General features: G+C 39.3%; 1 protein-coding gene across 11 annotated transcripts in view; it reads right to left on the bottom strand.

Moving 5' to 3' along the window:
- Nucleotides 1–12,780, bottom strand: part of MPDZ (multiple PDZ domain crumbs cell polarity complex component) — a 106,006-nt gene that overhangs the window by 42,065 nt on the left and 51,161 nt on the right. For all 11 annotated transcript variants that reach the window (XR_014319345.1, XM_082783141.1, XM_082783140.1 and 8 more), the window contains 4 exons: nt 10,971–11,123; nt 5,276–5,560; nt 4,320–4,443; nt 580–778 (listed from right to left, as the gene is read on the bottom strand). Coding sequence is in view for 10 of the 11 variants with exons in the window: in XM_082783141.1 (XP_082639267.1) it covers nt 580–778; nt 4,320–4,443; nt 5,276–5,560; nt 10,971–11,123 (761 nt within the window). In the remaining variant the exon portion in view is untranslated. The remainder of the gene's footprint in view (nt 1–579; nt 779–4,319; nt 4,444–5,275; nt 5,561–10,970; nt 11,124–12,780) is intronic.

The following is a 12,780-nucleotide window of genomic DNA, read 5'->3' on the forward strand; positions in this document are numbered from 1 at the left end:
GAGCAAAAGCTCCTTCATATGTATTAATGAAAACCTGGAAGTGTCTTCACAGAACAGCCCATTTCTGCTGTTTATTATAGATGTACTGACATTTTTTAAATATTACTTTTCTGCATTAACATCAGGTATCATACTTTCTGTCTGGCAGTCAAAGAAAAAATCCATAAGAAAGGTCTCCATCAGATGAAATCACTTGTGCAACTGCCAGACAGTTAACCTTTCAGAAGCACAAATACCTTGAGGAAATCCTTACTTTGTTTAGCAGAATCATACTGTAAATGCAGAACTCTAACAAATCCTATACTTTCAATATGGACAGATAGGGCAGTAATGACAATGGAAACTAATCACAGCAATAAGTTTTCTAAGAACACCCAGAGCCTCCCACACAAGTGATTTTATCTTTCAGACTTACGAAGCTGTAATTCAATAGTGAATTATTTATCTGAAAGGGTAATTTAAAGATAAATCCACACTGTGAAAACAAACAAAATTCTGAATTAAAAAATCTGCATAAGTCTCATCAGATTTTGATTATTAGCCTTTTCCTACCACAACTAATGTTTGAGGTGTACCTACTTGATATCTGGTCCAATAAGCGAATGCCTTCTTAACATAGCTCGGGCCTGTGCATTGGTCAAGTTAGTGGTTGACTCTTCATTAATGGACAGGATGCAGTCTCCCACACCAATCCGTCCATCGCGACTTATTGAGCCTCCATGGATGACACTACGGACTATCATTCCTGAGCCATCTTTATTGGAACTTACTGTCATCCCTACAGTGAAAAAGGCATGAAACATGTAAGAGTTAATATAGTCTCTGAGCCCCAGTTCTGAATGACAAGACAAAGAAATATAACAAGAAGCTGAGAAGGCAGAATACAGCCACTCGACCTGCCAACGTCAGCAAGCCTGAATATTGCCCTTATTCTCCTGGAGTTTCTTTCTTCTAACAGGAGAAAGGAGTTACAAATCACAATCACAGTATCTTGACTTTATCTTATGTTATTTCATGTATCAAGCTCAATATAAGAAAACAAAGAGCAGCGGAAATTCAAAGCAGAAAATAAGCCAACAATCAAATAAGGTCTCAACCAAAAAGGTAACAGAATGGCTTCAAAAAACCTGAATTTGTAATTCTGAGTAGTTCAGTGAGTTCATCTGCCACATGTCAGTTTTGTTTATGATGGTTCTTTTTAGGAAAAGAATTAAAATGATTAAAGGATTAACTAGAAGTACAAGGATAATATCAAATATTCTTAATCTTCTGTACAAAATTACGGCAGCCCATTGATTGGGCCCAGAAGAGAATCCTGACTTCTGCAAGAGCATGTGCACTACTGACAAATCTAATCCATTATTTGATTTACATAACAATCCTACCAGTGGTAAAGCAGGACAATACTTCTTGAGGCTTATATGCACCATTTAACTCCTTCTTTTCATGAATGGGAAATGAGACAGAAATGGTCTTCCCCCTACTCATCCATGGGGTATCCACTGGCACTTAGTTGCGCTGCTGGGTTTCACGTCATAGTGATTGTTTTTATATACATGGGTTCTCAGTATAATTTTCAGGGCAGCAATGCTCATGATAACAACACTGTTGACACTTCTAAGAAAAACTGTTCTTCACAAAGGCAAATGAAAGGTACCTGCAGGCCCAACAGAGTTTTCCCCTCAACATCTTTGCTGTGCCAAACTTGTTTTCACTACTTTTTGTGCACTGACCAACAAGAATGTTTTCCCTAACAAGTGGAAGCAACTGAAGCAAGACTGCCTTATACAGGAAGATTTACTAGAGAAAGAAGCAGTGAACACCCCACTTGTGTTCTCCTGGTTTTGCATGTAAACTTCAAGATAGTAAGCAATGGGAGTGAAGTTCTGTCTTCATCATCTCTTACATTCTTTTCCAGACTGAGCGGAAGAAGATGATCTTTAAGGTGAAAGCTACCCAGAGCAAAGCCTTCAAAGATACTGATTATAAGAAAATTCTAACCATTTATATATAAACATGACTACAGAAGACAAAGACTGAACACATTACTCTATGAACTAAAGACTGGGGGAGACAGGCTGAACAACAGAAACTGGCTGAACAGAGTTTAAAAAGCAGCTGTAACCCAGAGGCTACCCAGATTCAGCCAAACACATAAACATCTGCCTATGTATCTATATAAGAGAAAAGAAATACTTAAAGAACAACAGTAATAGAGACACTAAACTTGTGGTTTATCAAATTCCTTACAGAAATCCTTACAAAAATCTCTTAGAAATCTCTTAGTGATCTTAGTTCCTCACATTCACGTGCAGTTGAAATCAACACAGTTGTCTAAGGTGTAAGAAGACGACCCTGACTAACTAGGAACTGTCCAATATGTGGACAAAAAGCTTGATATTGGCCAGCAGTGCACACCTGCAACCCGCAAGGGCAACTGCATCCTGGGATTTACCAAAAGAAGTGTGGCCAGTAAGGCGAGGAACATGATTGTCCCCCCTGTTCTGCTCTCATGGAGTACTGCATCCAGGTCTGGGGCCCCCAGCAAAAGAGGGATGTGGACCTGTTAGAGCAAGTCTAGAGGAGGTCACAAAGATGATCAGATGGCTGGAGCACCACTGCTGTGAAGACAGGCAGAGGGAGTTGGGGTTGTTCAGACTGGAGAAGAGAAAGCTCTGGAGAGATGTAATTGTGGTCTTTCAGTGCTAAAAAGGGGTTTATAAAACAAGATGGAGAGAAACTTTTTGCTTCAGCAGATAATGATCAGACAAAGGGAAATGTTTTTAAACAAAAAACGGAGACTTAGATTAGAGGTTAGGAGGAAATTCTTGACACAGAGGCTGGTGAGAAACTGGGACAGGTTGCCAAGAGAAGTTATGGATGCCCCATCACTGGAAATGTTCAAGTCCAAGCTGGATGGGGACCTGGGCAACCTGATCTAGTGATCTAGTGGGTGGCATCCCTGCACACGTCCGGGCGGTTGGAACTAGGTGATCTTTAAGATCCCTTCCAACCCAGGTCTTTCTATGATTTTATGAATAAGCTTCTTAGACATAGGAATGTAAGCACGGGACTTCACCTGTAGCGCTACATTCAGCTCTGTGGCCCCCAGCACAAGAAGGATATGGAAGTATTAGAACAAGTTCAGAAGACTGCCAAAAGGATGATCAGAGGGCTCAGGGAGCACCTCTCCTTTCAGGACAGGCTAAGGGAGTTGCGGTTACTCAGCGTGGAGAAGAAAAGGTTCCAGCGAGATCTTAAAGCAGCCTTCCAGTCAGGGAGAGTATCGAAAGAACAAGGAGGAATGGTTTAAAAATAAAAAAGGGTATTTTAGATATTATGAAGAAATTCTTTAATCAGAGGGTGGTGAAGCACTGAAACAGGCTGCCCAGAGAAGCTGTGGATGCCCCATCCCTGGGCAAGGCCAGGTTGGATGGGGCTCTGAGTAAGCTGGTCTAGTGGGAGGTGTCCATGCCCATGGGAGGGTGTTGGAATTAGATGATCTTTAAGGTCCTTTCCAATTCAAACCATTCTATGATTCTATGACTTGAAGAGGACAAGGAGTTCTCCAGCCTGTTGTGCCTGTTAATGCCACAATGCACCTCTAGTCAGATGTTAGCCAATCCTGAGCTTAGTTTTTGCAATATGTATGAGTTGATTATGTTCGAACTAGATAAAAGGCGACTGAGCTATCCATTAAAGTTGAAGTTCACTGTTCACTCATATTGAGCGTATGTGTCTTCCTCCCGTCGACAACAGTCAGAATGCTCAGGATGTTGCAGATTGAAGATCTTTAAAAACCTGAAATTCTCTAGAAAATGATGACATCTTTAAGTCACAAATACTACCTATTAAATTAATTAATTATCTGATTTGCAAAAATACTGGAATTCATGATACATGTAAAAATCAGTATCAAGGAAGTGAATGGCTTGTTTAGATCCTTTTGACTAGCTTCAGAAAACAAGACGATTTCACTTTTACATGTATTTGAATCTGCAACTCTTTGACCACAGGTGGTTTTTTTGTTTTGTTTTGTTTTAATCTCAAAACACAGCACTTGTTGGCCCTATCTTGTTTTTCCACTGCATTATGCACAGAAAATAAAAAAACAATGTATGAAAACTGTACTGTTAACATTTAGGATTGACTAACTTCCTTTATAGAAAAAATCCTTAGTGAGAGTGGGCACCTTATTTGCTGTTAAAGGTGACAGACAGCAACTGGATTGACTAATCTTCACTGGTAGAACAGGAAACACAGGAGAAAAACAGAAAGGACGTTCCTGAACAATTTACAAAAAATATTAGGTACTTTACCTAGACTTGAATTGCCTTTTGCAATAGTGATGGTCTTCTCATATATATTTTTGACTGAATTTGGGGTTGTGGAACTTCCCTCCACAGATACTGAGCAGCTCTTTTCCATTGAGAGTACTTGATCCTAACACAAAGGAAAATAACATCAGTTCAGAATGCCAATATAAAAATATGACTAGACACAGACCTTAACTCATCTTACCTTTTACCAAGCTATAATTAATACAGATTCCTTATACAGTCACTAGAAAAGTCAGATCAAAGATCAAACTCATACATGTGCATTCACTATGTAACATAGAATATATTGCAAAATACATTGTTAATTTAGGGACACCAGTTACACTCTTAAAATAGGTGGGATGAATTCAAGGGCTCACTGACTCATTCACCAGAGATGCCTCTCAATTTGCCAATACTAAAGTAACAAAGCTAATATAAAATTGCAACTCTTTTAAGAATTTCTTAAGTAATCACTGAATTGAAGGAAGTCATAGCAACTGTCATATAAAGAAAAACTGTATTTGCACACACTGGCACCACAAGCTAGTATGAAAGTTGAACTGTGCAATCTTGCATGAGCACCGGCATATAACTTCTTCCATATGTCCAGATCTGCAGAAGTTAACAGAAAAGCCTTGCTCTAGACCTCTGGTCTGCCCAATGAGTATACCATGCTCCAGCAGCGTCTTGTACTGTGAGTATGAGCACACTTTTAAACACCCACTGCATCTCCAGTCTCTGGGAGATTACTATCTTGAAGCTATAAATTATCTCCTGTTTTGGCTACGTTGACTAAATTCTAAAGTTTGATGTCAGCACACATTTGACTTTCAGCATTACAAGCAAAGAACTGTATGTGGGTGTTAGCCAGCATCAACCTCAGCAGAAGATTCTATCATTTAATAATGCCTTTACACGGCTTGTTTGTTTTTCATTATTAAAAAAATATTTACTTTTCCAGTGCCATCAAGCTGCATGGTAATAGCAAGGCCTGTACTTTGTGCAAATTCTGTTGTTGTCTGAGATGCAGCCCAAGCTTCTGTGTTTTCATTTTCATTTTGGTTGATAACCGAAACATCCAGAGGCAGATCCTTTTTAGTAAACGCAGCTGCAGTTTCCAGGTTTTTGCCTGAAACAGATTTTTGCTCTCTCACTCTTTCACTCAGATCCATGTTGTACAGATTCTTGTTGGATATATGGTAATCAGCTGCCACATTTAAAAATTCGTCTCCAACAGCCTGTTAAAAACAGGAGACAATAAACAACCATTATTATTTTGTAGTATAATTAAAATGTATATTTCATGCTAAAATCTTAAGTAGAAATTAATGTCATGGAACTGTTGTGGTTTTGGCTGGAATAGAATTAACGTTCTTTGTAGTGGTTCACATAATGCTGCGTTTTGGATTTTTAATGAAAATAGTGGTGATAACCCTCTCATCTTTTAGCTACTGCAGAGCAGTGCTCACACAGAGCCAAGGCCTTTTCAGCTCCTTGTGCTGCCCTGCCACCAAGGAGTCTGGGGACACACCAGGAGCTGGGAGGGGACAGAACTGACCAAAGACATATTCCATACCACATTATATCATGCTCAGCAATAAAAGAGGTAAAGAGGAAGGAAGAGGGGTGGGAGGGGATGTTCGCAGTGATGGTGTTTGACTTCCCAAGAAACTGTAACGGAGGCCGCATCTGGAGTACTGAGCCCAGCTCTAGGCTCCCCAGTAAAACAGGGACATGGAACTACTGGAGCGAGTCCAGAGCAGGGCTACTAAGATGATAGGGGACCAGAGCACCTGTCATATGAGGATAGGCTGAGAGAACTGGGCTTGTTTAGCTTGGAAAAGAGAAAGCTGAGGGGAGATCTCATCAATGCATATAAATATTTGAAGAGAGACCGTCAAGAGGATGGAACTAGACAGTTTTCAGTTGTGCCCACGCAAAAGGACGAGGGGCAGTGGGCACAAACTGAAGCATATGGAGTTCCAGCTGAATATGAGAGGGCATTTCTTTACTGTGAGGGTGACAGAACATGGGAACGGGTTCTCCAGAGAGGTTGTGAAGTCTCCTTCTCTGTAGGTATTCAAAGCCCGCCTGCATGCCATCCTGAGCTACATGGTGTAGGTGGTCCTGTTTGGCAGGGGGATTGGACTAGATGATCTTCAGAGGTCCTTTCCAGCCTCAGCCGTTCTGTGAAATTGTGTGATGAGCCCTTCTTTTCTGGAAGTGACTGAACACCTGCCTGCCAATGGGAAGCGGAGAATGAATTCCTTATTTGAGTTCTCACAATTTTTGCCTTTCCAATTCTCTCCCCCATTCCACCTGGGGACAGTGAGCAATCAACTGCATGGTGCTGAGCAGCCTGCTAGGGTTAAACCATACCAAGAATGCAAGAATTTCAAAGTATTTGTTGTTACATCATTATCTTCAGTAGAATGTTACAGGCATTCTTCTACAGAATTTACTTGATTCTTCAGACTTCTATTTTATAACAGAAATCAATGAATATGAATCACAGAATCACAGAATCACAGAATTTTCTAGGTTGGAAGAGACCTCAAGGTCATCGAGTCCAACCTCCAACCTAACGCTAACAGCCCTCCACTAAACCATATCCCTAAGCTCTACATCTAAACGTCTTTTGAAGACTTCCAGGGAACTCCCCTGGCTCAACTTAAGCCCATTCCCCCTCGTCCTGTCACCAGGCACGTGGGAGAACAGACCAACCCCCACCTCGCTACAGCCTCCCTTGAGGTACCTATAGAGAGCGATAAGGTCGCCCCTGAGCCTCCTCTTCTCCAGGCTGAACAAGCCCAGCTCCCTCAGCCGCTCCTCGTAGGACTTGTTCTCCAGGCCCCTCACCAGCTTCGTCGCCCTTCTCTGCACCCGCTCAAGCACCTCCATGTCCTTCTTGTAGCGAGGGGCCCAAAACTGAACACAGTACTCGAGGTGCGGCCTCACCAGAGCTGAGTACAGGGGGACGATCACCTCCCTAGCCCTGCTGGTCACGCTGTTCCTAATACAAGCCAGGATGCCGTTGGCCTTCTTGGCCACCTCAGCACACTGCTGGCTCATATTCAGCCGACTGTCCACCATCACTCCCAGGTCCTTCTCTGCCTGGCAGCTTTCCAACTATTCCTCTCCCAGCCTGTAGCTCTGCTTGGGGTTATTGCACCCCAGGTGCAGGACCCGGCACTTGGCCTTGTTAAACTTCATGCAGTTGACCTCAGCCCATCGGTGCAGCCTATCCAGATCCTCCTGCAGAGCTTTCCTACCCTCAAGCAGATCGACACACGCACCTAACTTGGTGTCATCTGCGAACTTATTGAGGGTGCACTCGATGCCCTCGTCCAGATCATCGATGAAGATATTAAAGAGGACCGGCCCCAGCACCGAGCCCTGGGGGACGCCACTAGTGACTGGCCTCCAACTGGACTTGGCTCCATTCACCACGACTCTTTGGGCCCGGCTATCCAGCCAGTTTCTAACCCAACGAAGCGTGTGCCAGTCCAAGCCAAGAGCAGCCAGTTTCTTGAGGAGAATGCTGTGGGAAACGGTGTCAAAAGCCTTGCTGAAGTCAAGGTAGACCACATCCACAGCCTTTCCCTCATCCACCCAGCACGTCACTCTGTCATAGAAGGAGATCAGGTTCGTCAGGCATGACCTGCCTTTCATAAACCCATGCTGACTGGGCCTGATCGCCTGCTTCCCCTTCAAGTGCTGCATGATGACTCTCAGGAGGATCTGCTCCATGAGCTTTCCTGGCACTGAGGTCAAACTGACAGGCCTGTAGTTTCCCAGGTCTGCCCTCCGGCCCTTCTTGTAGATGGGCGTCACGTTTGCTGAAGTTACTGCTGAGGGCCAAATTCTAATACTGTATCATTCAGGAAATCTTCACTAACTTCAGCAGAGTGGTGTCCACTCAGACATCCTCAAATCAGACACAAGCACTACCATCAACTTACTAGAATTAAAGCATACAATTGTCTTCCTAAGGTGGAAGAAATTTGCAAGATCGAAGTCTTTATTTTCAAATCACTTTGCACACTACAAGTAACTTCAAGCAGCTTATAAAATAATCACACAATCTGATTATCTGTTTAACTGAGAAGAAACATATATCTATGCCCCTTCCATACAAAGAAGAAATAGTAAAAACTTAGTCAAATCTCAGCAAATAAATGAACATGGAAGTTTCATAGTGTGACAGCTCTGCAATACAATGATGCAGTTACAGAAATTTAACAATCAGTACTTATTGCTGGTGCTTTATTCAAAGCATCATTAAAGGACAAATTTCTTTATATGAAATTTATTTAGATTTCCAAGATCCCAAGGTCTCCCATTGCAAATATTTTTAAGGGATTTCAACAATCACTAGCTTCTGGAAAAATATCCAAACATTCTCTAGACCAGCTTTCAAAGTAATTAATTTTAGAAACATGTAGGCCATTAGATATTAAGGAGATATATCAAACACTAAGAGGTTGGATGTACAGGTTCTTTATCAATATTAGGGAATTTTCTCTTAAATGCGGTAAATGTAGTCACGAGAATTTCTACCTCTATCTGTTTCAGTTTTTATCTACTGGTCCTATTAATCTTCTACTTTTTCATAAAGTGGGAATAAAAACATGATTCACCAATTTATTTTGGAGTACATATTAAATCAAAATTCACACGATTTCAAGAGGTTTTGCAACATTTTGTATCAACAGTCTTAAAACTGTTTTTTTTTTCCCCTCATTATTTACGAGGTGCATACATGCTTGTTTTGTACCCAGACATCATCAAAAAAGGTTCACCTGTAAACAATTGGTTTAAGTGACATCTGAGAAGATAATTGAGCAAGGCCTAAATACAGCTAATCTGCATGATGTAATCAATGAAATAATTTCCTACCTTTTGGAGAACAGAACACCAAGACTATAATCTATTTAAATGGTTTCATAAGGTTTCAAAGAGACCTGTGACACCTACTTTTAACTATGTTTTGTATTAATTTCCAAATCAGTGAGATGTATTCATTACAAAGACCCATACAGTGTTTAACATTTACTCCGTATGCCATGCATGTGTATTAAAGTAGCAGTATATGCACGTTTATAATTTGTTCATTTAAGGAAAGCCAACGCTTTGATTTTTGAAGACAAAATTTCAGGAATTTTTAACAACATCTATGTGGTACATCTTTAGAGCATTTTGATTAGTTTGACTTAGAATATCTTTTCATCACTTATTTTTGACATAATTTGACAGCGAAGGCATTCAGAATCAGCATTTCAACTGTCCTTGTAGTCAGAAATAAGTGAAATACCTCTGCATTCCTTGTTACACCTAATAGCACTTTTTTCATTTTTACTGCATTTCAATTGCTTCTGAAGTTTTCTTTTACCAACCAGTGTCCTTGCAATGTTAACTTTGTGAAGCCATTCATAATCGCACAGTGTAAAATATTACTTGTAGAGAATTTAACACTCCCTTCATACTTGTGCATGAAGAAGAGCAGTGAAATGTCATGACCATAATGTTTAAAAATGAACAAACAAACAAACAAAAAAAGAAAATAAAGCCATCTTTAAGTTAAAACCAAAAATAACTTAATGATTCCTAGAGCAGCAACATGAAATATAATGTAAATCTAACCTTTGTCTCATAAAATGCTTCTCAGCATGCAAAATGCATAATCCATTTAAGTAACAATTACGGAGTTAAACAATGCAATCTGTCCCATGGGGACAGCAGAGATGTGCTCTTCTGTGGATTGGGAGAAGCCATTAGAAGATGAATTTAGCTTTCCAAAACAATGCCTTGTATGGGCCAAATATAAAATGGATAAAGAGACCGTGGCTCAGGCATGAAGAAAAAAGCAGAAGCTACTCTTTTGAAGATCAGAGATTGTAAGCCTGGGAAGAAATCCCTACAATGTTTGGTTCAAAAACGGTGAGTGCTAGGAGAAATGACTCTAAAGACTCTGGATTAGTGAAATAGATCTATGGATTGACAAGATAAAGGATAATGAAAAAACATGGAGAGAAACAAAGCCAACTTTGATTCAATCATAACGGTATGTGACCAGCAAGAATTAAGATACTGGTCTTTGTAATATTCTTGAGAAATTTAAAAAAGAAATTAGTAGCAACCAGAAGTTCGATATGCTTCATATTTAATTACAGTATAATTATGAACAATTTATGCAAGAACAAAGTAATCTGATTAACAAGTACTCTAACTACAAAGAAATAAAAATACAAAGCTTAGGATGAAAACTTACTAAATCTAGAATTTTGTAGAACGATGCAGTTATTTTGTGCTACCACTCTTTAATATGTTCTGAAGTATTACCAGTTACGTTTTTTTTTTTGTAGTAGACTGTTCACCACAGCTTTAACATTACAAGTATCTCACAGTATTCTACCTGGCTATACAAAACGTAGCCCAAGTTTTCAATCTTCCACCTGCCTCTCTCTTCCACACAGACAACTGGAAGACAACAGCATTATCTTAAATAAAACTGTAATTTAAAATGGTAACAAATGGTTGTGCAGATGGAACGAGGACAACATCTAGTAATACAGCTGCATACAGAACACTGAGCCTTTTCACATTCATAAGCAAGTTTTATTATCAATAAAATCATCCTTATTTTACCTTGGGAGTTGACGAGGGAAGGGAGTAGTTCAGCTCATCACTACAGGCGCTGCCATGCAGAGCTAACATTGAAGCCTGGAAGGTGTCACTCTCTGGAGAATACTGAGATTCAAAGGTGGATTCATCCACTAGATCTGCCTCTCCAGAGTCCACCTAACAACAGAAGCAATTTAATCAGCCAGGCTGTCTGTAACCTTCACGCAACATAAGCCCCAAACACATGTACCTCAGTCGCCACTAACTGACTGACACTTCGCTTTTTTTCCCCCTCTGAGTTTTACAGTGAAGTTAGATTTGTACAGCACAGTAGGAAAAACTTCTTCTTCCAGTTACAAGAGATGTTAGTCCATCTTCAGAGATGGCAAGGAACATCTGAATTAAAGTTGGAGTCTGAACTGGAACAAATTGTAGGGCTGAAATAGGCTAGTGCCTGCTAATAGAAATATGAGGTGTTGGCAACTACTATTTTCTTTTAGATTAATTCTTTTACAATAATTAAGGCTGTAAAAAAAATGAGCTTGACTAAGTGACACAAAAGACAAGAAACTGCAACTCTTTCCAAAACATTTATAAAAAGTCAGATGTCATATTTCTTATAATTTTAAAAATATTTTTTATTATCTTACATATGAAATAAGATTTTAAAAAGAGTTCCAAACTTGAGTAGTCTTTTTCTTTTAGGGGTATTCTTGTTCTTCAATGCAATATAATACACAAGTCTTGAAAAGAATTTTCAAATACTATAATAAAATTAGGTCCTAAAGAACTCAGTTCATGGTGCTTCATATTCTATACTGTGACTATACTTTTATCTCCCTTGGCAGAGCTCAAGGGAACATTGTATGCTAACAAAAATAGTCAGTGGAGTTCATAACCATGACCATACTGTAAACTTATATGAAGCAACTAAGTGTAAACATCCATCTGCAGAGATAGGATCTAAGTGTTGTTTTGCAGCTTTTGAGGTTAATCACGAAATGAATTTATTCATTGTCAGATGGACAACAACAACAGCAAAACTCTACAGTGACTTCAAAAGATTGATTCTTTTCTGAGGTACAAATGATCTGGTTTTTACTGTCTCAACCCCTAAAGGCTTAACAAATAATTCATACTATTCCTTTGGTGTAATTCACTCTCAGCCCATCTTTTGGAAAATACACATCAGTGATACTAAAGCTAAGCTCTAAATAAGGATTGTGTAATAAGGGGAAAGACTAGAAGAATCTGAGCATAGATTTATCTATTAAAACCAGTTCCTTGTGAATGCACTCTGCAAACATTTTGACTTGATGATTGCATATTCATTTTCATATTTTGCATATTTCACAGTCAGTTGACATAGCTGACAATTTTAACCGTATAATTATCTGCTATATTCATTCAGCTCACTTTTAAGTTGTTTTTTTTTTTTTTTTTTTTTTTATATGAATCACACATAGAAGTCAAAAAGTTAAGTCCTTAAGATTTAGTCTGATCTTTTCTACCCATCTTTAATTAAAGGATATTTTCAATACATAACCTTGTTTCTTCATACTTCTTTCTCCTTTATAAATAAAGTAAGGCAAATCCTATTATATTGAAATAACTAGCAGTTTAACTAGTTCATCAAGATAACAAACTGAAGAAAAAAAAAGTATTGTTAAAAAGCATATTATTAAAAACAATTTGTCATTTGCAAACGTGAAAAAATATCAAACACACTGCAATCAGTAATTCAGAGATTTTTCCTTGGAAGGGTCCATTTCAGGTTTTTATTTTGTTTAATTTGTTCCTTAAATGAATTAAGCTATGGTGTTTAGTGTTTACC

Source organism: Aythya marila (assembly GCF_965140915.1).
Source record: "Aythya marila genome assembly, chromosome: Z".
NCBI classification, from domain to species: Eukaryota; Metazoa; Chordata; class Aves; order Anseriformes; family Anatidae; genus Aythya; species Aythya marila.